The 27,358-nt window shown below is 45.5% G+C and overlaps 1 protein-coding gene across 8 annotated transcripts in view; it reads right to left on the minus strand.

The window, feature by feature from the left end:
• The window catches only part of LIMK2 (LIM domain kinase 2), a 65,410-nt gene extending 38,248 nt beyond the window's left edge, over nucleotides 1-27,162 (minus strand). For 2 of the 8 annotated variants that reach the window (XM_003419134.4, XM_064272467.1), the window contains exons 1-2: nucleotides 27,032-27,162; nucleotides 11,969-12,068 (exon numbers count right to left, since the gene is read on the minus strand). In XM_003419134.4, the coding sequence (XP_003419182.1) occupies nucleotides 11,969-12,068; nucleotides 27,032-27,047 (116 nt within the window). In that variant the 5' untranslated portion in view covers nucleotides 27,048-27,162. Of the gene's footprint in view, nucleotides 1-4,415; nucleotides 4,632-9,259; nucleotides 9,381-11,968; nucleotides 12,069-27,031 lie in introns of those variants that run through there. The other 6 variants (XM_064272464.1, XM_064272463.1, XM_064272466.1 and 3 more) reach the window with 5 other exon arrangements.
• Nucleotides 27,163-27,358: the final 196 nt, after the last annotated feature.

Consider the following 27,358-nt stretch of genomic DNA (forward strand, 5'->3'; position numbering starts at 1 on the left):
GGTTGTGTCATCTACATAACGCAGGTTGTTAATGAATCTTCCTCCAATCCTGATGCCCCATTCTTCACATAGTCCAGATTCTCAGATTTTTTGTTCAGCATACAGATTGAATAGGTATGGTGAAAGGATACTACCTTGACACACACCGTTTCTGACTTTAAACCATACTGTATCCTCTTGTTCTGTTCAAATGACTGCCTCTTGATCTATGTACAGGTTCCTCACGAACACAATTAAGCGTTCTGAAATTCCCGTTCTTCGCAATGTAATACATAGGTATGCATGAGGTACTATGGGTGAGAAACATGCTGGCAAGAGTTCTGGAGAAAGAATTTGTTAGTACCCCTCCAGCACTGCCCTGGGGAGAAGGGATTATATCCCTTGGGGGGAAAAAAAAACAAGGCAAATCAGCACAGTGGGTTGCCACAGTGAAGAGGCCACGCCATCCTTTGAAACCCTATCTTTGGTGCTTTTAGACTTTAGATGATATTTATAGGCTGAGGTCTTATTCCATCTCAAAAGTAAAGCTCTTGCCTGGGAGGATATTGTAGAGCAAAGAGTTATTTATGACGTGTCCTGGAAAGGCTTTATACAAGTGCCCCAAAGAGGAAGGTGGTCATTCAACAAAGACACTATCGCCCAACAGATACTCTGCTAAGCTCTGGGATACAAAGACAAACTAGATATGGCTCCACCCTTAGAAAGTTTCATCCTTTAAGAGTGATGCTAATTGTATAAACAAATACTAACAGGGCTCTAACTGGCATGAGGAGGGTAATACAAATGGAGAAATAGCCTCCTTTGCACGGTGGGGAAGGGTAGGGTGAACTTGGGGGGTTCCTCCGTCGAGGACGGGATATATCACTGAATTGCACAACATGTGCAAATGCACTGAGGCATAACAGGGAACACTGTGCTCAGGCAACAGTGAGCAGGTCCGTAAGATGCAGCACAGGGCATGTGAGGGGAGTAGCCAGAGAGGAGGTTAGGGTGGTGGGAGAGGGCAGGAGGCAGACCACCAAGGGCCATGTCCACCAGGCTAAAGAATAGCCCACTGAAAGTGAAGAGTTACCAGAGGTTTTTAAGCAAGCAGAGGTTCCCAATGAATAAATGAACATAAAGCCTGAAAAACGCGAAAGAGAGCGCTGGTCTTCAGTTGCCAGTCTGTCTCCCTGAATGGCTGGCTGAGGATTCATCCCCATGGAGTCTGCTAGCCAAGAAGTGTGCACCAAGAGCCCAACTGTGTCTCTGTCCTTAGGCCACATCTCTACTGAGCTATTCATTTTAACAGCTGAGATTTGTCTATAAGGGCCATAGGCACCTAAGAGTAGGATTGCAACCCCCTGTAGATAATCGTTCCAGTGTTGCTCCATGATACTAATATCAGAAGATTCAATGCTTAACACTCAGTGTAAAATGCTCTCTTCACACACATTTTCTTCTCTTGGCTGCATCGGACACCTGAGCAAATCTTCTAGCAGTGCCATAAGAGCCCTGGTCTGGCAGAGAAGACCTAAACACGTTCCCTGGCTAACAACTAGCTTGTTATGTGATCTTAAGCAGCAAACCATTATACTTCTGTGGGCTTCAATTTCTTCCTCTGTAAAAAGGAGTTATGTGAGCAAAAAATTTCTCACCAGTGGGTCGATGCCGAAAGGAAGAATTGTGGTCAGAAGGTTGGCCGGCAACCATTCAGAGACCTCTCCCAGGCAGGAATCACCTTGGTGAAGGATCCTAATCGGATCTGGTTTTTGGCCTTGTAGGTCCAGAAACAGGACTTCTTAGTACCAAAAGAAACCCACTGCCATTGAGTTGATTCCAACTCACAGCAACGCTGTATGTACCAGAGAGGTGTAGATATTCTACGATGCTTCCATCCTAACCATTTATCAACCCCACTGTCCATTTATGAATTTACAATAGAAACCAGAACACCCATGTCCTTAGACTTTTCCCGTTATCAAGGGCTCCAAGAAGCTGAACTATGAATCAAAAGGTTGCTCTGTGAGCATGGACTTAAATAAAGGGAAATGACCAGCCACTAGAGAAGTTTCATCCTGGTAGTGGTGTGTGCACCAGCCGAACCAGCCCTGCCTGCAACAGAGAACCCTCTTCTGGTGACCAAACCTAGATTCAGCATCTTTACCCTAGACACACCACTGATTTTGTCTCACTGACTTTTCAATTTCTGTTCCACTGCTGTTGACTCATTATTTATTCTACTGATTTTAAACTAATTTTTTTAATTGAAAAAAATCATCACTTCTTTAGATATGTGTTGTTGTTAGATGCCATCAAGTTGGGTGCAACTCATAATGACCCTATGCACAACAGAACGAAATACTGCCAGGTTCTGCGCCATCATCACAATCATTGCTATGTTTAAGCCCATTGTTGCAGCCACTGTGTCAATCCATCTCATTGAGGGTCTTCCTCTTTTTCACTTACTTTACCAAGCATGGTTCCTCCTGATAACATATCCAAAATATGTGAGACGAAGTCTTCCCATTCTTTCTTCTAAGGAGCATTCTGGTTATACTTCTTCCAAGACAAACTGGTTCGTTCTTCTGGCAGCCCGTGGTATATTCAATATTCTTTGTTAATACCGTAATTCAATGGCATTAATTCTTCTTCAGTCTTCCTTACTCATTGCCCAGCTTTTGCATGCACGTTGAAGTGACTGAAAATACCATGGCTTGGGACAGGCACACTTTAGTCCTCCAAGCGACATCTTCACTTTTTAACACTTTAAAGAGGTCTTTTGTAGCAGATCTGCCCAATGCAATCCATCGTTTGATTTCCTGACTGCTGCTTCCATGGGCACTGATCGTGGATCCAAGTAAAATGAAATCCTTGACAACTTCAATCTTTTCTCTGTTTATCATGATTTTGCTTACTGGTCCAGTTGTGAAGATTTTTGTTTTATGTTGAGGTATAATCCGTACTGAAGGTTGTAGTCTTTGATCTTCATCAGTAAGTGCTTCAAGTCCTTTTCGCTTTCAACAAGGAAGGTTGTCTCATATGCATAAAGCAGGTTGTTGATGAGTCTTCCTCCAATCCTGCTGCCCTGTTCTTTTTCATACAATCCAGCTTCTCAGATTATTTGCTTAGCAAACAGACTGAATAAGTATGGTGAAACAATACAACCCTGACACACACCTTTCCTGATTTTAAACTACGCAGTACGGCTTCGTTCTGTTCAAATGACTGCCTCTTGGTCTGTGTACAGGTTCCACAAGAGCACAATTAAGTGTTCTGGAATTCCCATTCTTTTGCAATGTTATCCATAATTTGTTATGATCCACACAGTCAAATGCTTTGCACAGTCTGTAAAACACAGGTAAACATCTTTCTGGTAGTCTCTGCTTTCAGCCAAGATCCATCTGACATCAGCAATGACATCCCTCGTTTCACATCCTCTTCTGAACCTGGCTTGAATTTCTGGCAGTTCCCTGTAGAGGTACTGCTGCAACCGTTTTTGAATTATCTTCAGCAAAATTTTACTGGTGTGTGATATTAATGATATTGTTTGATAATTAGATATGTAACAATCACCAATTCACATATAATTCAGCCCTGAGAGACATCTGCCTCCCTAGTAGCTAATAACAAGTGACTTATGCTCACAAGTGCACACTTTGGCCAAGATCTTGTTCCTAGTGCTTGACATGATTTCACTCATTAAACCCTTACAATAACACTAGGAGGTAGGCAGTGTTAATATCTCCATTTTATAAATGAGGAAATGAAGCATGGAAAGGTTAAGTAACTTGCTCAAGATGTATAGCTAATAAATGGCAGAACCAGGGTTTGAACCCAAGCCATCTGGTTCTAGAGACTGTACCCTTAACTGCTACACAATACTGCTCTCACTGAATATAGGTTAGTTTAACTCAATGAGGACAAACTTCATTTCCAAGTTCTTTGAGAGTCGCCAATCTATCTACCACCTCCCAACTCCATATATCACCTATAAGTAAAAGGTACTATGTATTACATTTTTTCCAGTCTATACTTCATGGGCATCTATAGCTAATGCCAGCCATAAAGCTTCAAAGTTTTCTCAAATTAAAAACAAACCAAAAAAAACCCACTTACCGTTGACATTGGAATTTTTCAGATTTTAGGTCAATTTTTTACACAACTAGTTTGGGCTGGAGTGGCTGAACTCACTTTTCTATCAACTCTCTCCAGAAGGTAAACCAAAAAAACCAAACCCAGTGCCGTCGAGTCGATTCCGACTCATAGCAACCCTATAGGACAGGGTAGAACTGCCCCATAGAGTTTCCAAGGAGCGCCTGGCGGATTTGAACTGCCGACCCTTCGGTTAGCAGCCGTAGCACTTAACCACTACGTCGCCAGGGTTTCCCTCCAGAAGGTACACCAGGGCCTTTTCCTGTTTGGGCTGTACTTACAGAGAAGCAGAGCTCAAGACTTGCTGCTGGAGAGGACTCCTGGGAAGCCTCCCTATCTGCTCCTCATTGTGGGGTTGTTCTTTGGGGGGCAGAAGACAAAGCTTTAACTTATCACCTCTACACTTGCAGGCAATCTGCCAAAATGACCAATGACCGGAACTGATCGTTCCCTGCCATTTACAGTAACTGCAGCCTTGGTGGCTATAAGGGAAGGCTGTGGGAAAGGGGAAGGGCGGGGGAAGGCCTCACTTACATCATACCTCTTGACCAGCTCTGGAAATTCATTCAAGAAATATCCCTCCCATGCCAACTATGTGTTCAATGGGGACACAATGAGGGGCAAAAAGTCCCATGGCCCCTGAGCTAGTTATGCTTACGGACTATTAGAGGTCTTAGATGTCATTAAGGAGATGATCACATGAATGAATGTGAAATTAAAACTCCAAAAAAAGGCTTCAAGGAAAGGTCTATGAAAGCATAAAATGGGGGATGCGACCTAGTTTTCAGGGGCAAGGATAAGTATTTTGCTGAGATATCCAGGTAAACATCTGAAGGGTGAAAAATTATTTTTGCCTAACTAATTAGACAAAAAGAGAGAGGGGGCATTCCCAACAGAGGGGACAGCATGAACAAAGCCCCTGTCAAGGGGGAAGAGGGTGCATTTTGGGCCCTGTGAAGAGCACTGAGGCTGGAGTACAGAGAACAGGAGGCTATGGAGACGGGGGAGGCCACACCACAGGGAACTCTGTAGTTGGCCTTTACCCAAGAACACTGGAAAATCATGGAAGTGTAAAAGTAAGGAGAGATGCAATCATATATATATATATATATATATATATCATACATACATATACATATAAAGATCACTCATGCAGGCTGGTCTGTGGAGAATGGACTGTGGGGTGCCAGAGTGACTGTGGGGAGACAGAAGGCTACTGCAGTAGTCCACATGAGAGATGATGGTAAGTTGGAACAGGTGGTGGTGAGAGAACTGTAAAGAAGTGCATGTGTTCAAAATATCATCTGGACATAAACCTGCCAGGCTTGGATATGGAGGATGAGAGAGAAGAAGTATCAAACAGAACTCCAGGTTTCTGGCTTGGGCAGTGGGTAGGTGGTGGTGCCATTCAAAGGGTAAGTTACAGTGGGAGAGGAGCCAGTTTTGGGGAGAAGAGCAAAAGTCCAGAGCTGTTGTCTAAGGTGCCTGTAAGACACACAAATGGACATGTCAAGTTGACAGCAGGATATATGGGTCTAGAGCTCAGTGAAGAGTTTCGGGCTGGGGATATTTATATCGGCTCATCAGTGTGTAGAGGACAACTGAAGCCACAGACGTGGGTGAGACTGCCTACTGAGAAAACAGAGCGCGCATCTTTAGAAATGACAATATCTCAGCAGTGGATAGAGGAGGTAAGCAAACTGGCACTGCAAGAGAGGTGGAAGGAAAATCAGGAGAGTATGGAATGTCATGGAAGCCAAGGGAAGAGAAGGTTTCAAGACTGACAAACACACTCACAATGAATCATCTATACTATGAGCTGGAATCGACTCGATGGCAATGGGTTTTGTTTTGTTTTGTTTTTTAGTATTAACTCCTAACTGTAGCCAGGGGACTACGCTAAGGGCTTTGGCTACACATCAGATTTAACCTGCCTAACGATCTTTTGAAGGAGCCCTGGTGGCACAGTGGTTAAGCTCTTGGCTGCTAACCGAAAGGTCGGGAGCTCGAACCCACAAGCCACTCAGAGGAAGAAACACGTAGCAGTCTGCTTCCGGAAAAGTCACAGCCTTGGGAACCCTATGGGGCAGTTCTACTCTGTCCTATAGGGCCTCTAAGAGTCAGAATTGACTCGAAGACAGTGAGTTTTGGTTGTTTTTAACAATCTTTTGATGTGGGAGCCATTGTTTCTACCTTTTATAGATGCACAAATTGGCAAAGAGGTTTAACAGCTGACTCAATATCAGGTGGCTGGTCAGTGGTGATGCTGGGATGTAAACCCAAGCATGTGACTCCAAACTCTTATTCACTTTATCTACTATCTCTAATGCAGTTCTCTCAAACATGTAAGACTAGGACTGAAGAGTCCCCAGTGGCCTGACCGACAAGACTGTTCTCTGGAACACTTCTAAGGGAAAGTTGTTTCAGGGAAGTGACTTAATGGAAGCCAGGCTGGAGTCCACTTTAGGACTCTCCATTTTATTACCTGTTGCCAGCTGTCTGAGGGAGCCAGTTAGGGGACCAGGCTAGTATATCAACTCTGTATCCCTAACAGTGCCCTTAATATAGCAAATGATGGTCAAAATTATATGTGGACAGTAACTATGTAAGAAGCACAATGCTGCCATGTACTTCTGTTAACCCTTCACCATTATACCATCCTAATGTTTCCAGAGAAACTGAGGCTCACAGTTTCTAAGGAACTTGCCCATAGTTACACAGTTATGCAGTGACTGGCTCAGCTAAGTCTCAAACCCAGGTCTTCTGGCTCCAAGTTTCCACTGAGACTTTCCTGGGAGTGTCAGTAGAAAGAGGACCCTCTGGTGAGCCAGAAAGACCTGAATTCAAATATCAGCGTTGTGTGACCCTGGGCAAATTACTTTGCCTTTCTGGGCCTCCTACTGCTTTAGTATAAAATGGGGGTCAGAGGGTTATTGTGAGGACTGAATCAGATCATCTTAGTGAAGCTCCCTTAATAAATATCAGTCATTCATTCTTGGCCCTACCCGACATCTCTTCATTTCTGCCCTGGATAGAGCTGTAGGGCTTCTACGTGGTCTCAGTCCTCTATTCCTAAAGAACAGAGTAGGATCAGGGCACACTGAAGACCACATGCTGCTGCTACATCCTAGGAGTCCCACTCTGTCATGTTGGAGTACCTCGCTGGAGCAGAGGAAGGACTAGGCAGCTGTCCTTTCCCTCCTCTGGCAAGCAGGCCTCCGCCCCATGTCCAACAGCCAGCCTTAATGACGCTGGCTGCCTGTTTCCTTAGAGATAAACTGGACAAATGAGCAAACACTTTCCGGAGAAAGACACAGGCAGAATCAAAAGCTTGGGTCAAGAACTGCAGCAGCAACATCAACAGTAGAACAGCAGGTGGCAGGGTTGCTCCAGCGACTTCCACACCAGGAGATGGGGACCCAGGAGAAACTGAAGAGCACTTTTATTGACACTTCATAGAGTTTATGAAGCCTTTGAGTCAATACCATTCAATGTTATCTGATATCACCAGTGTGTGGCAGCGTTTTTACTGAGTCTCACTGAAGTTAAATGACTTGCCCACATTCAGGAAGGCAAAGAGACTATTGTAAGCAAAGAGTCAGAATTCCTGGGTTCAAATCCCAGGTATGCTACTTACAAGCTCTGTGACTCTGAGCAAGTAACCTCCACTTTCCTATCTGTAAACTAGGGAATACCAGTAATACATTTACTGGGCTGTTATAGGGGTTAAATGAGATTATGCATGTGAAATGCTCAGGGCAGTGTCTGGCACATAGCAACCACTCCACAAACAGCACCTATTACTGTAATTCTAACATGCTTGTTGAGTTGGGGGTGGGGTGAGAAAATACGGGTTTCAGCATCACAGAAAATACCCCGTTGTCAGTTAGCCTATTACATCACAGTCTCTGGCTGCTACGTGTGTCATTTCTTCACCAGCCTTCCTGTAGTCACAAATTTAGCGGAAATAGACTGTTGCCTGATGAAGTGACCACAGCCTTCTATCTGCTAGAGCCCATTTTCAGAGCACAGTCATTGGCAATTACTTCTCAAAAGAGATATCACAAACAGTTTGTGCTCCCAATCCTGAGAAAGGAGGCATGGAACAGCTCCTAGGAGCCTTAACAGTGGTGGAGTTTCCCTCTGAAAATGATGTTAGGAATCAGGTCAAGCAGTACAGACCCTGGTTGGGCCATAAAGACTAACAGGGCAGCTTTTCCCTCCTCCTCGGCAAAGTACCACCAATGAGGGCGAAGGGACCATCGTCAGAAAACCTGTCGAGGCTCTTCAGGTTTGCAGATGTGCCAAAAGGCCAGGTCACCATTCACATCTATACAGTTTATCCTCAGCTATAAACAATGGACACTCCAGCTGCTTTCCTGGCCACCCCAGTGAGAGGGGGCCAGGCCAGACAGCATCAGAGAGAATGGTCCCAGCTGTACAGTAAACGGCACTGCTCAAGGAACAGGAAGGCCACAGGTACTCATAGTCCAAACAGGCCTGTCAGGAAGGCTGGGGAGAGGAAACAGGAGGGCTGGCTAGCCACGGGTGTAGCAGATCAGAAGGATCCTGGCAAGGTGCCCAACTGCACCAGCATAGTTAAGGACTAGGCTACTTTTCCAGGAGGTTTGTCAGCTGGCCTGCACTATATAGTTCCAGGCTCCTGCCTTAGATGGTTTCCCATTGCACTGAGCACCTGAGAACTGGGCAGAAGGCTATCAAAGGCAGGATTATGGATGTGGCTCCAGACAGGGGGATGGGGTAGTGTAAGGAGGAGGCAAGGGGAGGAGTTTGGGTGGAACCCCAGCAATTTCTCTATTCAACATCCAGCCCCACCCTGTGACTAGGAAAACAAAGGTGTGGGGGCAGGGGAGAAGCAAAGCCATTTCCTTTACCGTAACTGGAGCCTAGCTGGATAAGGGCAAGGCTGGAAGGGGGCCATGAAGGATGAATTTCTTCACGGAAAGGGAAGGGTCCTGTTTCCAGCAAGCTATACCCAGACGCTCTAACCTTGTCAGAGTCACAAAGGAGCTGCGGTAGAGGAAATCTTTAGACCGTTCAGGCTGATGCCCCAAGCTCCTCCTAACCCAGGTTACCTCTGGGGTCAAACAAATACAGTCCTTACCAAACCTGAAGATCTTCCTCCAATGTGGGCGAAGGTCAGACTGACTCCAAAAAACAGCCAATCTCCCAGGGGTTAATTACCAGGCTCCACCTGAGGGTACCATGTCATCTACTTGGACCTTCTGTGGGCAAGTTCACAAGTCAGGAGATGGGCTCCTTCAACAGTCTCTGTCTGCTAGGTGAAGCTGCAGATTGAGCTGATGCCCTACCTCTCCTACAGGCATGATCTTTGCTTTAATTGTGCCAGAGGAGTTCACAGTTACCCTAAATCTCTGAGGCTCTGCGTCAGATGACCAATGAGTATGTGATAAGAGAGATAATTGGAGGTGCATATAGATAAAACACTGCAGAAGAACAACAGCTACTGACTATTAGGAGTTTGCATTCCCTGGGTAATGCAAATGGTTAAGTGCTTGTCTACTAGCTGAAAGGTTGGTGGTTTGAACCTATCCAGAGCCATCTCAAAAGACAGTACTGGTGATCTCGTTCTGAAAGGTCACAGCCATGAAAACCCTATGGAGTAGTTCTATTCTGCACACTTGAGGTCACCATGAGTCGGAATTAACTTGACGGCAACTAATACGTTTCAGGCACTATGCCAGGCATTTTATATAGGTTATTTCATTTAATCCTCCCCAATAACCTTGTGGGATGAGTAGTATTATTATCTCCATTTTACAGAAGCACAAAGAAGTCACCAAAGGCGAGTTAATAAGATACAAAGCCGGAATTTGAAAACAGGCAGTCTCATTCCATAGTCTGCAGTTCTTAAACACCACGGTAAAGGGTGGTACAAACACTTAAGCGCTCGGCTACACACTGAAAGGTTGACGGTTCAAATCCATCCAGAAGTGCCTCAGAGGAAAGGCCCGGTGATCAAGGTGCAGGTGCACACATACACACACCGCAGCGCTCTCCAGCAAGCTAGCATCCGACCAGACCTACAAACGAGTTAAGATCGCAGTTCTAAGTCCAGCTCTTGCCGTCCACGGCCTGTCTGCGTGACCCTGAGCAAGTCCTTTTGGTTTCAGGCCTTTCATCCTTGATGTGCAAGGGTTATACTGTATACTAGATGGTTCCTTCTAGTACTGAAGTTCTTTAATTCAAGGAAAACGCACAAGTTCCAAAGACTAGGTTGTTTTACCCCCTCCTGGCTTATTTTAGATAGGGAAAAAAAACAAAAACATAGGAGCAGGAAAACACCAGGAACAAATGTGACTATCTGGGTTGAATGCTAACGCAAGACCAGGTCTGGGAACTCAAAGAGTTGCTCTCTGATCCTGCCCACCAACTTCAGATGTAAAATCAAAGGGATAAACGAAGGTTTGATCTATAAGATCCCTTATGGTTCTGACATGCCTGATCTTATCATACGAAACCACACAAAAAAGGCAGAATCAACTTCTTCAGGAATAAAGGAGGAGGAACCAAGGCAGCCAGATCCACAGAGAAGAAAGCAGAGTTCAGAGTTAGAGCTGAAAGGGCAGAACAATGCTCATTCCTCTCCAATCCCCCTCTCAGAGGCCAAATCTCTCCAGACCAACTCCCCATGTAGCTCCCAGGGAGAGGCAAGAGCTTAAAGGTCAAACCAAATTGCTTGCTATAAGCATAGGGGATGCTTCAGGATAAGAGCTGTGTGTGGGAGCTGGAATCCATGGCCCATGGTGCCTGTCTACAGTTCTGTCTCAGTCTCAGGACAGAAGCACAGCCCCACCACTTCAGTCCACTGGGGCCAGACATGCCCACCCAGCCTCCAGAGTGAACAGCCCCATTCATTCCGCAGACACTGAATGACTACGGGCCAGGCACTGTTTTATGTTCCAGAAAATACAAAGATAAGCTCCTACCCTTGAGGATTCCAGTCTTGTGGGGAAAAGGGATAACCATTCAGTGGCACCTACCATGTGTCGGGTGCTTTGCATATACCATTTCATTCAACCTTATCAGGTCCATGAGATTATCAGCATTTCTTTTTTTCCAGATGAGGAAAGGGAGACTCAGATGGCAGGAACAAATCTGACTTAAAATTCTGTGTTCTTTTCACTACACCAGGCTGCCTCAAAACAATAATCTAAGCTCTATAATAAAGTAAATAACAAAAAGGAGGAATCCAGGGAAGTACCCTGCCGTGAAGAAGGGCTAGCTGCAAACAGCCCTTGAGGTGCCTGCATTATCAGTAGTGCAGCCATGGGAAAGTCACCTTTTCTGGGCCCTGGTTTCCTCACCTATAAAATGAGGGTGCTGGGCAACCCTAAGGAGCCCTGGTGGTGCAGTGGTTAAAGCTACTGACTTCTAACCGAAAGGTCAAAAGTTCGAAACCACCAGTGGCTCCATGGAAGATGCTGTGGCAATCTGCTTCTGTAGAGATTTACAGCCTTAGAAACCCTGTGTGGTCCTGTGGTCACGGAATAGACTTGACAGCAGTGTATGTGGGGGTGGGGAGCAACCCTGGGCAGGGCTTCTCCCATTTCCCCATCCTGCCTCCAGTTGTACCTGGCCCATTTGTGGCTCCTCCCCACTTGAGGGCCATGTTAACCTGGCCTCATAGAGGCCACATACGAGGTGTGCCCAGTATTCTTCCTCAGCTCGTCCTTTCCCTCAAATGAGATTGAAATTCTCAAGTCAGAAGCTTGTTTCTGTATTTTCCCAAACATGAACTAGGGCCTGGCCTATAGTGCACTGGAAAAGACAGGAGGATAGGCCCACTTACCGAAAGCAAGAGCTGTGCCAGGCTTCGTTGACAGTCCTGTACCACCTCTGGCTGGGAGCAACATGGTCCCCACAACCCCGACACCTCCAGGCATCTTTACCTGCACACAAAACCAAGAGGTTGAGGCCCAAAGAAGCATGGGGCAAAGGGGCAGGATTCCTACCATGTAATATAAGACTAAGTGACAGAATCTCATATTGAAGGAATCTCATCTGCCTGTGCTAGAAGGCCAACTCTCTCCTCCACGAGATCCCCGATAAGCACTTCTCCAGCCTCTCCAGGGCCAGGGAATTCATGGCTTCAACAACAGTTTCGTTCCTTTTTTTCAAAAAGCTGGTTCTTTTTTTCTACTGAGACAAAACCTGCCTTTTCTTAGAACTTTTAGCCCTTGCTTATAGCTTTTTAATGTCAACTCTTGCTAACGACTATTCCTAGCTAGCCCCAGACACTTCTCTGGGTTAAACATGTTATTTTTTTTACTATTTCTCAAAAGCCCTGGTTTTCAGATTGTCTATCATCTAGTTGAGGAGCTCATTCATTCAACCAACATCATGGGTCCTCTCGATGCAAAGCTCTACACTGGAGACTGTTGGATAACATCATCCCTGGCCTCAAAGGAGCTCTTCCTCAAGAAGCAAATCCACTGGGAAAGAACCACTCTTCCATAGTGTAGTTTTTCACTTAGATATTATTTCAGGGATAGAAGCAAAGTGCTTCAGAGAAAGAACAGTTATGGGTATAGAAAAAACAAACCTTTATTGAACACCTCCTATATGCCAAGAACTGTGCTACGTGCTGTTATAGACTTAATCTCATTTAATTCTCAAAACAATCCTGTGAGGTAGGTATTATTATATGTCAGCATGGGGAATGCTTTGAGACACACTATTGTCACTATATGTCAGCATGGAGAACGCTCTGAGATATGATGTTATTATACTCCTTTAATGGATGAGGGAACCAAAACTTGGGGGCAGGCGTGGGAGGAAGATAGGTCAGGTTGCAAATCTGGCATTCAAACTCAGGTCTGGTTCATTCTAAAGCCCATGCTCCTTCCACTCCACCTTGTTGATTTCCGCTAACTCCAATTAGGGGAACCAGAAAAGTCTTTGAAGAGGAAGCAGACACTGGAGCTGAGCCTTGAAAGATGGAGAACGTTTACCAAAGACTGAGAAAGGATGGGGAAGGGCTGGGCAGGTGGAAGGATTAGCATGGGCAAAAGCACAGTTTCTCCATGTCCCTTGAAAAGGGAGATGCTTGGGACAAAATATAATTCTCCTGGCATGGCTCAGATGCCAACTTCTTAAAATAAAGAAGGAAGCTAAGATCAAGCCATGGTACCTGACTCGCCCCTAGAAAGTGGGACAAGCTTGTTTTAAGACTCTTGTGCATGCCCTGAATGCAGCTTTGTTCTTTCTGGATAACTCCAGACTGGAAACAGGGACAGTGACAGTCACTGAACTCTGTTTCACAGACACAGTGGCCATGAATAGACGATGCACGGCTCAGGGCACTTCATGACTGCTCAGCAGCATTCCAGGGTGGCTGGCGCACAGACAGCTGCCTTCCTCGTACCCTGGGGAGCGTTCAACAAGCTGGCAGAGGACTTTAAGATAGCCCCTCAACCCGGCTGCTCCTCTCCTCTAGCTCCACAGTGACAAGATACAGATAACCATCACGCATTTCTCCTGGATCTGAAATTCTCAAACTCTCAAGAGAGATCTTTTTGTTTTGGGGGTGTCAGGGTGGTAGTGGCCAGAGCATGGACCATCATCCTCACAGACTCCAAGGCAGAAAGCCTGAGAAACTGACTGACTCAAGCCAGGCTCAGGTCAAGTTACAGACAACAGAAGAGATAATGAAATAGTGAGAGGGTTTTTAAAGGACACACCACCACACAGATATTCAATGGACTCTCCCCAGGCCTGGAGGTACCTGTTTGCAACATTTTTGGAACTCTTACATAAAAGGGCTTTAGAGTCAGTTTATGAGCTGCCACGCCCTACTCCACCCCCAGCAAATCTCATCAGAGACACACCTCACTTCTTGTTTTTACTTCTTAACCCAAAAGGAATATTCTCTAACCTGACCACCCACTTATTCAACAATGCAACAGCTTGGCTCTGACTGACTTTTGGCTGTTTCCAAAACTCAAGAAGTATCGGAACTTTCCACCACGAGGATATTCAAGGTAACCTGATATTGCCACACTCCCCAAAGCCTGCCCTGCTTTCTCCGGTCCCGAGAAACTCAAAATCATTCAGTCAACACCTAGTTAGCATCTGCTCTGTGCTAAGCACTAGGAGAACAAAATCAAGACCCCTTTTACCCTCCTCTTACATCCTCCATATCTAACTATTAAGCAGATCCACCTGGTTCTGCCTTCCAACTACCTCTCCAATCCCCCGTCTGTCACCCCAGCCCCCAGTTCAGGTTCTTGACGTCTTTTCTCTGTCTACTGCATAATCTTAGCTGGTACACCCAGAGTCCAGGTTATCTGAATTCTGGGTCAGACTCCCCAGAGTCTCCGGCACAAAGGCTCGACTGTTGAGCAGGGCACGCCCTTTCTGGATTCCATCCTCTCCCACCTCTCAGAAGATCTGCCCTTTCAGTTGTCACCCCCCTACACACACATTTCCCCCCTACTCCCTCTCCACTGGCTTTTTCCCATCAGTATTTAAATAAGTTCAAGTCTTTCACATTAAAAAAACTCTGGATACCATTTTCTCCTTGAGCAGTACTCTGGCTTGTTCCTTTCCCGGAAAGCTGTCTACACATTACTGCCCTAATTTCCTCACTTCCCATTTACCAATCCACTGCAATCTGGCTTCCACCCCCACTATTTCTCTGAAACTCTCACCCATATTAACAGTGACCACTTATTGCTAAATTCAGTGGACATGCTTTAGTCATTCGTTCAGCAAATATTTACTGCATGCCAACTATGTGTCTAATACTGTGCTGGGGAAAGAGCAGACAATACGAGAGAAGTTAAACATATAGCAGATATTAAATAACAGCATAATTATGTAATAATAATTGGATCCAGGCAGAAATCCATCCACTTATAAGCAGCTGATATTTGACAAAGGCCCAAAGTCAATTAAACGGGGAAAAAATGGTCTCTTTATTTATTTATTTATTTTTAAACAAATGGTGCTGGCATAACTGGATATCCACCTGCAAAGAAATGAAACAAGACCCATACCTCACACCATGCACAAAAACTAACTCAAGATGGATCAAAGACCTAAATATAAAATCTAAAATGATAAACATCATGGAAGAAAAAATAGGGACAATGCTAGGAGCCTTACTACACGGCACAAATAGTATACGAAACGTTACTAGTAATGCACAAACACCAGAAGAGAAACTAGATAACTGGGAGCTCCTAAAAATCAAATATGTATGCTCACCCAAAGACTTTACCAAAAGAGTGACAAGATTACATATAGACCGGAAAAAAGTTTTTAGCTGTGACATTTCCAATCAGCGTCTTATCTCTAAAATCTGAATGGTACTGCAAAAACTCAACAACAAAAAGACAAATAACCCAATTAAAAAATGTGCAAAGGATATGAACAGGCACTTCACTAAAGACTACATTCAGGTAGCTAACAGATACATGAGGAAATGCTCACAATCATTAGCCATTAGAGCAATGCAAATCAAAACTACAATGAGACTCCATCTCACTCCAACAAGGCTGGCATTAATTCAAAAAACACAAAATAATAAATGTTAGAGAGGTTGTGGAGAGACTGAAACACTTATACACTGCTGGTGGGAATGTAAAATGGTATAACTACTTTGGAAATCAATTTGGCGCTTCCTTAAAAAGCTAGAAATAGAACTACCATACGATCCAGCAATCCCACTCCTTGGAATAAATCCTAGAGAAATAAGAGCCTTTACATGAACAGATATATGCACACCCATGTTCACTGCAGTGCTGTTTACAACAGCAAAAAGATGGAAGCAATCAAGGTGCCCACCAATGGATGAATGGATGAATAAATTATGGTACAGTGACACAATGGAATACTATGCATTGATAAAGAACAATGATGAATCTGTGAAACATCTCGTAACTTGGAGGAATCTGGAAGGCATTATGCTGAGTGAAATTAGTCAGCTGCAAAAGGACAAATATTGTATGAGGCCACTATTATAAGAACTCAAGAAATAGTTGAAACACAGAAGAAAATATTCTTTGATGGTTACGAGACTGGGGAGGAAGAGGGGGAGACAGACATTCATTAATTAGATAGTAGACAAGAACTAATTTAAGTGAAGGGAAGACAACACACAATACAGGAGAGGTCAGCATTACTGGACTAAACCAAAAGCAAAGAAGTTTCCTGAATAAACCAAACGCTTCAAAGGCCAGTGTAGCAGGAGCGGGGGTTTGAGGACCATGGATTCAGGGAACATCTAGGTCAACTGGCATAATAAAAGCTATTAAGAAAACATTCTGCATCCCACTTTGGAGAGTGGTGTCTGGGATCTTAAAGCTTAGGAAGCAGCCATCTAAGATGCATCAACCAGTCTCAACCTACCTGGAACAAAGGAGAATGAAGACCACCAAAGATACAAGGTAATTATGAGGCCAAGAGACAGAAAGGGCCACATAAATCAGAGAATACATCAGCCTGAGACCAGAAGAACTAGATGGTGCCTGGCTACAACTGATGACTGCCCTGAAAGGGAACACAACAGAGAATCCCTGAGGGAGTAGGAGAGCCGTGGGATGCAGACCTCAAATTCTCATAAAAAGACTAGACTTAATGGTCTGACTAAGACTAAAAGGACACCGGAGGTCATGGTCCCCAGACCTTCTGTTAGCCCAAGACTGGAACCATTCCCAAAGCCAACTCTTCAGACAAGGATTGGACTGGACTGTAAGAGAGAAAATAATACTGGTGAGGAGTGAACTTCTTGGATCAAGTAGACACATGAGACTATGTGGGCAGCTCCTATCTGGAGGGGAGATGAGAAGGCAGAGGGGGACAGAAGCTGGCTGAATGGACACGGAAAATACTGGGTGGAGAGAGGAGTGTGCTGTCTCATTAGGGGGAGAGCAACTTGGAGTATATAGCAAGGTGTATACAGATTTTTGTATGAGAGACTGACTTGGTTTGTAAACTTTCACTTAAAGCACAATAAAAATAAAAATAAAAATAAAAAATTAGGACAAGTAGTAAGAAGGCAATATCAAGTTCATAACTAGGAAAATGGGGGCAAAGGAACAAGTATTCTTTTAGGAAGTAATTTCTAAGCTGAGCTCTAAGGAATGAATATTAATCAATCAGGCAAAAAGAGGGAGGAGGCAAAGATAACATTCAAGACAGAGATGTGAAAACATGTGTAAAGACCCTGACGCAGGAACCCAAATACCTCACACATTATTAAAATTAGCTATCTCTAGAACTAGTCAATCATCTCCAAAGGACTGTTGTTAGCTGCCCTTGAGTCAGCCCCCAAATCATGGATACCCCACGTACAACAGAATGAAATGCTGCCCAGTTCTGTACCATCCCCAGGATCAGTTGTGGATTGGACTGTTGTGATCCACAGAATACTCACTGGCTGATTATAAGAAGCAGATCGCCAAGCCTTTCTTCTTATTCTTAGTCTGGAAGCTCCTCTGAAACCTGTTTAGCATCCTAGCACCATGCAAGTCTTCACTGACAGATGGGTGGTACCCGAGGTGCACTGGCTAGGAATCAAATCAGCGTCCCCCACATGGAAGGCAAGAATTCTATCACTTAACGACCACTGCGCCCTGCAAAGGACTACCCGGTTGCTGCTGAATCAATTCTGACTCATAGCAACCCTACAGAACAGAGTAGAATTGCCCCATAGGCTCTCCAAGGAGCAGCTGGTGGTTTTGAACTACCGACCTTTTTGGTTAGCAGCCAAGCTCTTAACCACTGTGCCACCAGGGCTCCTCCAAAGGACTAAAACCCAAGAACCCACTGCCGTCGAGTCAATTCCGACTCAAAGGAGTAGGGGAACCAAAGCTGGCCCCTGGCCTACTATACTCCCTAAATAAACGTTTATTGAAGGAGGGACTGGCCCTCCACAAGGTGGCCCCAAAGAACCTTTTTCTCTCATCATCACTTACAAAGAGATTCCGTAGTTTCATATTGATCTGTTTTTTATACCTACCACACATTCAGGTTCTTACATCCTGACATTCACACCTTAAGCTCTTCTCTGTTTAGGATACTTAATCAAACTTCTATTCTTCCTTAATGGTCCCCCAAAGGCAGAAATCTTTGTTTCTACTTTGTCTGTACCAGTTTTATACCATTTGTTCTGTAATTACTGTTCACTGTGCCTGTTTCTGTCTCCTTCCGCCACCCCACCTAGTTCTGAGGGCCAAGGATCCAATCTTGATCATCTTTGTATCTTTAGGGGCCTGGTACAGAATGGACGCTCCTTTGTATGGCAAATCCAACTGAGAAGTGCTATCAGCTCTAAAGATAATTTCCAAAGAGAAGCTCCACTAGTCAGCAGGGATGATTCCACTGGAGTAAGTGTTCTGGCTCTCAGGGTTACTGTTGTTGTTAGGTGCTGTCGAGTTAATTTTGACTCATAGTGACCCCATGTGACGGAGAACTGCCCCATAGGGTTTTCTAGGCTGTAATCTTTACGGGAGCAGGCTGCCAGGTCTTTCTCCTGTGGAGCTTCAGGGTGGGTTCGAATTGCCAATCTTTTGGTTAATAGCTGAGCACTTAACCACTGCACTACCAGCGCTCCTTCCAGGGTGACTACTTATGGACAAAGTCTCATGTAGATGCACAAGCCTTGATCTACATCCTATGAGAAAGTAACGGAGCCAAGATATTCACCTAACATCCGCAGCTTCTCAAGCCAAGATTCTCTTCAATAGAACACTCTAGGCCTTTTCAGCTTCATAGTTCTGATTGCTGAGGATCCTAACTCTCCTCCAACCTTTACTCTGGGAAATATAAGAGAAAGATAATAATGTGAAGTCTTGGAGATTCCTGTGAGGCCCAAAGGAAGACCAATCCCGAGTCCATTCTTATCTGCCTGGAAAGTTCTTCCTTCAGGAAAATACCTCATTGTACAGGCTGTTCATCCTATCCCTGGACAATGTTTATCTCTCATATTTGCAGACTTATTAACAGTGGCTTCCGATCGTCAGAGTCCAGTAAGGGGGCTTGACTAAGTAAATGTCCACAGCAGTTTCAAACAAGAGGTCTTTCTTTACTAGGTGTTTAGTAATCAGAAAACCGACCTACACAGTTATTACTGGAATTACTGTTTTTAACAGGTGGCAGATATGCAATGAAAACTAGGTGAGAATTATAACAAATGCCTCATTACAAACCTTGCTACCTTCAGGATCATTTGAATTCTGATATAAAATATACCAGTTTATATATGCCTCTCTCTCCCAACTTAATAACTGGCGATATGACTCTCTTAACAGTGAATCCATGGGGGCAGGCACTAGGATGGCAGAATGGTAAGGCTGGAAGGACCTTTAAAAATCATCTAATCTAATCCAATTGTTGCATTTTTTGAAAGAAAAATGTATTTAGGAAGACCGAGTTACCCAACCATCAAAAAGCTAGCGAAAAGCAAGAAGCCATCTAAGATGCATCAATTGGTCTCAACCCACCTGGAACAAAGGAGAATGAAGAACACCAATGACACAAGGTAATTATGAACCCAAGAGACAGAAAGGACCACATAAATCAGAGACTACGTCACCCTGAGACCAGAAGAACTAGATGGTGCCTGGCTACAATTGATGATTGCCCTGAAAGGGAACACAACAGAGAATCCCTGAGGGAGCATGACAGAAGTAGAATGCAGACCTCAAATTCCCATAAAAAGACCAGACTTAATGGTCTGACCAAGACTAGAAGGACACCAGAGGTCATGGTCTCCAGACCTCCTGTTAGCCCAAGACTGGAACCATTCCCAAAGCCAACCCTTCAGACAGGGGTTGGGCTGGACTATAAGATAGAAAATGACACTGGTGAGGAGTGGGCTTCTTGGATCAAGTAGACACATGAGACTATGCGGGCAGCTCCTGTCTGGAGGGGAGATGAGAAGGTAGAGGGTGACAAAAGCTAGCTGAATGGACACAGGAATACAGGGTGGAGAGAAGGAGTGGGCTGTCTCATTAGAGGGAAAGTAACGTGGAGTATATAGCAAGGTGTATATAAATTTTTGAATAAGAGACTGACTTCATTCGTAAACTTTCACTTAAAGCACAATAAAAAAAAAAAAAAAAAAAGCTAGCAAAAGCCGGTCCAGGAGGAACTAAAGCCCGTGTTCTGAGACTACCAGGCTAGTTGCACTTTATTACCCCAAGCCGCCTCAGGGAAGCTGAGATTTGCTCAAGACCACACAGCTACTCAGTGGAAGGGCTTGATGTGGTACCCCAGCTTAGCCAACGCTTTTCCCACAACACACCAATATTCATCTTAAATGTGGTCTAAGAGCTGGGTCACTAGGCTTCAGAGTGGCAAGAAATCCACAAGCACTAGTTCAGGAGACCACAATGCTAGCCTGAACCAAGATGCACTGATCTACCTTTCACTTGAGAAAAATCTTTGATACTTCTCAAGTTCCAGCACAAAATGAGAACCAGGAACAAAACCTAGCCAGTTTAAAAAAAAATAAATAAAATAAATTTTTTTTTTTTTTTTTATGGCAGCATAAAAGAAGTATGGTAACCACTGTTACCCCTGGGAACTGACAAGTTAGGTGTATAAATCTGGAACAAGGTAAGAAGCAGAAGGGCATCCACCAGCTAGTGGGGAACAGCCAAGAGAGGAAGGACCACATTCTGATGAAGCGGCTACCAACAAGACTAACAGAACGATTAATGCTCCTCCCATGTGTCCCAAAGGCCTCTCCTCCTCACTAGCTTACCAAATATTACCAAAGGGAGTGTCTCTAGAAAAAAAATACAAAAAAACTATGGAGCTTCTAAACTCTAGATCTTAGATTCTTCCTTGCAAAAGGAGGGATCACATGATTCCTTCCAGCTGTGAGTTGTGACACCAAAGCAGGGGCTTCTCATTTTTCAGGTTAAGACACAGACACCGGCATCTCAGAAGGCTTCATTCTTCCTGTTGTTCTCTTCTGCCCTTCCTTAAACCCATTCCCACCAAGTTGATCCTGACTCATAGCGGCCCTATAGGACAGGGTAGAACTGCCCCATATTGTTTCCAAGGAGCAGCTGGTGGCTTTGAACTGCTGACCTTTTGGTTAGCAGCCATAGCTTGCCATAGCTCTTAGCCACTGTGCCACCAGGGCTCCCGCCCCCCTTCCTTAGTTTTATTAGGAAAAACGTGTGAGGATCAAGTAAAAGAACTTGACCTGGGTTTGAACCCTGGCTCTGTCACTGTTTGTCTCTGTGTCCCTGGGCAAATCATTTAATCTCTCTGAGCTTGTTTCTCAATCTTTAAAAGAGTATAATACCACCTACCTTACAGGCTTACCAAGAGGATTAAAAGGAATAACGTAATAATAAAAAAAAAAACGTAATAGATGTGAAAATATCTCCTGCAGTGCCTGGCACTTAGTTGGCAACTGCTTAGTGCATAGCTTTTCTTCCTCCCTTCTTGTGTATCTGGGAGGCTGGCTGGGGAAAAGGTTGAACAGAATACACTATCTCTAACATCTGAAGGAAACATCTTTACAATAACATCAGCAAACTTCTTCTATGTACCCATGTGCAAGGCACAGACTTGGCCAGGAACTGCTGGTGCCCTTGGTGAGTACTCACGAGGTCTGAGGGACAAGGATATGTTCAGAAATTACACCCAGCGGAGAGGGAGAAACCAGGTACTGGGGGTGGGGCAAGTGCAGTACAGTAATAGGATACACTGTATAGAAATAAATGAGACAGATGGTTCCGGTGGCATTTTGGCCACCCAGGTTCTCGCTTCCAACCATAAATTTACTTAGCTGTGAATGAGTAGGCATTTTCTTATCTGGGGGAAGGCCTGCAAAGAATCTCTTTATCAGAGAACTGGTTAACCAACTCATACATTTCCATATGGCGGTTCTCTGCCAGTTTTGTTAATGATAGGAAAAGAAAACTAATGTGCCAGGCAGTGTACTAAGCACTACACGAAGATGACCTAACTTAATACAAAGATCCCATAAGATGAGAACTAGTGCTTAAGGACTATTATTGTTCCCATTTGACTGAAGAAGAAACTGAAATGCTCCGCTAATGTGTCAGAGCTAGAATTAGAGCCTGGGTCTCCTAGACTCCAAGGCCTATGTTCTTAACTACTTTTCAGACTTTCTTTCCTGGAAAAATAAATTACAGGCAGTAACACCTGACCAAAGACAATCCCAGGGTGGACGCTCAAGAACACTTTAATGGAACTAGGGTGAGAGTTTCAGGTTCTAGTTGCTGTTGGTTATAAACAAATAGGTAAGAGCCTAATTCTTGCTAAGTAAACTTGTTAAAAGAAAAAAAAAAAAAGCCCATTGTCATCGAGTTAATTCCGACTCACAGCGACCCTATAGGACAGATTAGAGCTGCCCCGTAGAGTTTCCAAGGAGCATCTGGTGGATTCGACTGCTAACCTTTTGGTTAGCAGCCGTAGCACTTAACCACTATGCCACCAGTGTTTCCAAGTATAAAGGAAGGCCAAAGGTGAGAAAGAAGAGAGACTTTTTTAAAAAGAGAAAGAAGAATCAAAATCTTTAAGAAACTGCCACAGCTCCAGGCCCTAGCCGGCATGCCACGTGAGGCCTAAGAGTGGGCCCCACCCCTCCCTAGCAGGCCACTGAGTCCCAGCTCCTTCCAGGTTGCACTGACCAGAAGTCAGTCCTGGGCTGGGAATCAGCCCAGCCTCCAGAAGATGCAAAAAACCCACCCTAAATGCAAGAAAGCCTAACACGGCTCCCTGAACATGATGGGTTGCCATCAGCTTTGAAACCCTGTGGTCCTCTTGTACTCTACCCTGTTCCCTCCATTCCATACTCAATGACTTCTCCATGACATGATGCATCTCCCACTGGTAGGTGCCTTCTTCTTCATTCCTACCACCCACACCCCAGCCCAGGGCTCACTGTACCCACCTCCACCTCCAGATTGGTGCCTTGCCTCACCCTTGTCTAGTCCATCTTACTCACTAGTACCAGATAATATTCCAAAAACAATATGCCCACGTCATGAATCTTCCTGCCTCTAAACATCTGGTCTCTACTGCAGGCCAGAAAATTCTACAAACCTCAGCCTGGCAGTTAAAGCTGTCCACAATCTGGGTTTACTCACCCCCTCAGTCTTACCTTCTCTTTCCTATGACCTCCCCCCTTCACCTCCCAATCCACAGCTCCACCACACATATCAATTTACCATCCCTTAAGGAGAGCCTGAAACTTGACTACATTTGCACGCTTATCCCACAGTTTCTTTTCTACCAGGATATCATCCCCCTTTCCCTTTTTTTAACCTATATAAGACTTCTCAAATCTTAACCTCCGCCATGAAGCATTCCCTAACCAAATCTGGCAGCCACCCTGGACTCCTTGTTGTTCTTCAAACATGCCAAGCAAATTCCCACCTCAGGTCTTTTGCTCATTCTCTTTTATTCTCTCTGTCTGGAATGTTCTTCTCCCAGATATCCACATGGCTCACTCCCTTGCTCCATTTCTCTTCTCAGATGTCACTAACCAGAGAGGCTTCCCTGACCACTCACTGATCCTACACCACCACTCCCAATTCCCTTAAAAAAAAACAAAAACAAAACCAAACCCTTGCCATCGAGTTGATTCTGACTCATGGTGACCCCAAGTGTTCCAAAGCAGAGCTGCTCCATAGTTCTCTTGGATGTAATCTTTACAGAAGCAGATCGCCAGGCCTTTTTTCCATGACAACACTTGGTGGGTTCAAACCACAAACCTTTAGGTTAGTAGCCAAGAACAAACTGTTAGCGCCACCCAGGGACCTTTCTATCCCCTTATCCTACTTTACTTCTCTCCAAATCTTTTATCCCTGACACATGCTATTCATGTGTCTCTCCCCATCAGAACATATACTCCATGAAGGAAGGGATTTGGTCTATCTTGTTCACTGGAGCCCTGGTGGTGCAGTGGTTAAGAGTTCGGCTGTTAATCAAAAAGGTCAGCAGTTTGAGCCCACCACCTACTCCTTGGAAACCCTGTGGGGCAGTTCTGTCCTGTCCTATAGGGTCATTATGAGCTGGAATCGACTCGACTGCAATAGGTTTTTTTTCGGTTCTAACTCCCAGAGCCTAGAAGTGCTTGGCCCAAACCCAACTCGCTGCCATCAAATTGATTCTGACTCATAGCAACCCCATAGGGCTTCCAAGCCTGTAAATCCCTACAGAAGCAGACTGCCATATCTTTCTCTTGCGGAGCCACTGGTGGTTTTCAACCGCTAACCTTCCGGTTAGCAGTCGATTGCTTTATCCACGGCGCTACCAGGGCTCCTTAGAAGTGCTTTGCACATAGTAGGAACTCAATACATATTTGTGGAGTGAACGTATGCAGAGTTCTCCTCCACCTCTATATCACATAAAGGCCTTATAAAAGCTTTTCTTGAATTGTCACGCTTTTTTTTCTAAATTACCCTAACTAGACAGTGAATCTCTCAAAGGCACAAACCACATATTATTCATTTCCATAAATATTAAGGGCTTATTATGTGCCAGACCCTGGATATCTCTAGCAGCCTGGAATACTGGAAAGAGCACTGGGGGAGAAGACCTAGGCTAGTCCTAGGTCTATTATTAGTTGAGTGACCCTGGGTGAGCTGCTTTCCCACTTTCAGCCTCAGTTTCCTCCTATGTAAAACAGACGGACTATACATTATCTCGAAAGTCTTTGTTGCTCCAGCATTTGTTAAAATTTATAAGAGGTAAAACTTGGCCCAGCCTAGTGCCTTAGATATCACAGGCGCTCTGTAAATATTTGATTTCTTTGTTGTTGGGTCTCCTGTTACATGAGAGGCATCTGAGTTGTCTTAGGACACAGTTTGAGCAGAACAACAAAAGTTTAAGCCCCACTTCCTTCTCTGACACTTCAGGCAACCTCACCCTGGTGGCTGTGGTACAGAGAAGATGAAACACTGGACTTGAAGTTAGAAACTATGAACTTGGACCACGACCACTTATTTGGCTGTGGGATTGTGAACAAGTCATTTCTGGACCAAGCTACACTGGCCTTGTCTCAGCTCTTCAAAGGTACTATGTGCCTTCCAATCTTAGGACCATTTTATGTTGTTCCCTATGCCTGGAATGTTCTTTGCCCTTTCTTTGCTGGACTCAGGAATCAGCATAAACTTGTCTTTCTTAGAAAAATACTCCCTATCTCTCCCCCAATCCCTGGTGTATTCTTATAGCATTTATCTCAATTATTATCTCAGTTATCTACTGTCCATGTCTAGGACTGTAAGCACTACAAGGGCAAAGCCTGTCTGTTTTGTTCACTCTGTATTCCTCAGCTAAATCATGGCACAGAAGAAGTAACCTGCAAATATCTTTTGAATGAATGGAAGGATGCATAAAGTAGGAATGTAAAAGCTGCCCAGCCTCCTGCCCCAAGCTAAGGGGTCAGTCTTTATGCTGTCCATTTCGCAAAGAGAAAACAGCCTCTAGAAAGCTTCTTCTCACTTACAGAAAATATAATAAACACTATTGCACTCTAGCCCTGGTGGCACAGTGGTTAAGAGCTACGGCTGCTAACCAAAAGGCTGTCAGTTCGACTCCACCAGCCACTCCTTGGAAACCCTATGGGGAAGTTCTACTCTGTCCTGTAGGGTTGCTATAAGTTGGAATCAACTCAGTGGCAATGTTTTTTTTTTTTTTTTTAATTGCACTCTAAAATTTTCATAAGGTTCAAGACAGGGAACGCAGGCATCAGAAAAATTCGCTGGAAAAAATACGCGCTAAACAACTCTTGAAAGCAAAAAAAAAAAAGAGAGAGAGAGAGAAAGGGGCAGCAGACATTCCCAGTCCTAGCTCTCTTTCTCCAGAAGTCTATTATCCAAAATGAGGAGAAAAATCCCATGCTCCCACGGTGAGGAAATGACCTACTTTGGCCTGGTCCTTGTATTCGAGATGGAGGAAGTGACTGTCCCCAGGCCACAAGGCAGGAAGCGGGGGCAGACACCTCCAGGACAGATCCCCACCTCTAATTCCCTCCTGCCACCTCTAGAATGCTTCTGGACGCTGACCCCTGATGACCCAGAGGTTGGGCCACTCACACAGGTGGTTAGGAAACACAGGCGTCTGAAGGTTCCCAGTGCTGGGGGACAGGCCTGGAGGGCAGGAAGCTGCAGGGTAGTGTATGAGGTGACTGGGAGGGGACTGCAGGAGCAGCTAACCTAACCCATAAGCTGCCCTTCACTCTTTGACACCTCCCCCTTCCGGGAGGCATTTGGCCACATCCCTCCCTTGCCTCGGAGAGACCAAGAGAGGTCCCAGGTCCCAGGAGAGGGCTCAAAGCCCCTTGGACTCACCGTACCCTCCTCTAGCAGAGATCTTCGAGCCCCAGGGAGAATGGTCCAATCTCTCCCTACCCCTAACTCCCTTCCTAAACCTCAAGGGAGACCAAACTCCCTATTTCCTGCAAAGGGCCCCAAGACTCAAGGAGCCAGATATCCGCGGGAAGCCCTGGATGCCAACGGGGAAGTCATATCCTCCCTCGTTTTCCACAGAAAACTCAGAACCAGGGGGAAGGAGGACACTCTCCAACTCCTCATCATCGCCCCTATCCTTAAAAAGTTCTGTACGTCCCATATTCCACAGAGCCCCCACCTCAAGGGAACCTGGGCCCCTCGACTTCTCTGGAAAGGGAAAGATGGACCTCTGACAGGCCCCCAACCCGCCTGCCCCTCGGAGCCCCTGCTCCCTGGGATGCTCCGACCCCCAATTCCCGCAGCTCCACCCCCTCCGAGGAGTACCATGTCCACCTAAAATCCTCCTAGGGAGCCTAGACCCACGGGGTCCCTCCAGCCTGCAACTCCCCTCTGGCGCCCGGGCCAGGACTTCGGAGTTAACGGCGGGACGGGCAGCCCTTCCTTACCCGCTTCTGCGGCCATGGTCCCAGAGGCCCGGAGGAATGGGAGGAAAAGGCGCGGGCGACAGCTGCTCCCCTGGGCTCCCGCCGCCGCCACAGGCGAGGGAGGATCGCGGCCTGGGGCGCAGGATGCACCGCCTACGGCGCCCGGGGAGGACCAAACCGCACCTGGCACCGGGGCCCTCCCGCCGACGCCCCGCCCCGCCCCGCCCGCTCCCGGAACCCGGCTCCGCCCCCTGGCTCAGGCTCTGCATCGGCCCTGGCGCCCCCTAGTGCAAGGAGCGCCGCCTCCGTGGGTGCTGTTATGAGTGATCCTGCGCAGGGCGGAGGTCT

Source organism: Loxodonta africana, chromosome 19, assembly GCF_030014295.1.
Source record: "Loxodonta africana isolate mLoxAfr1 chromosome 19, mLoxAfr1.hap2, whole genome shotgun sequence".
NCBI classification, from domain to species: domain Eukaryota; kingdom Metazoa; phylum Chordata; class Mammalia; order Proboscidea; family Elephantidae; genus Loxodonta; species Loxodonta africana.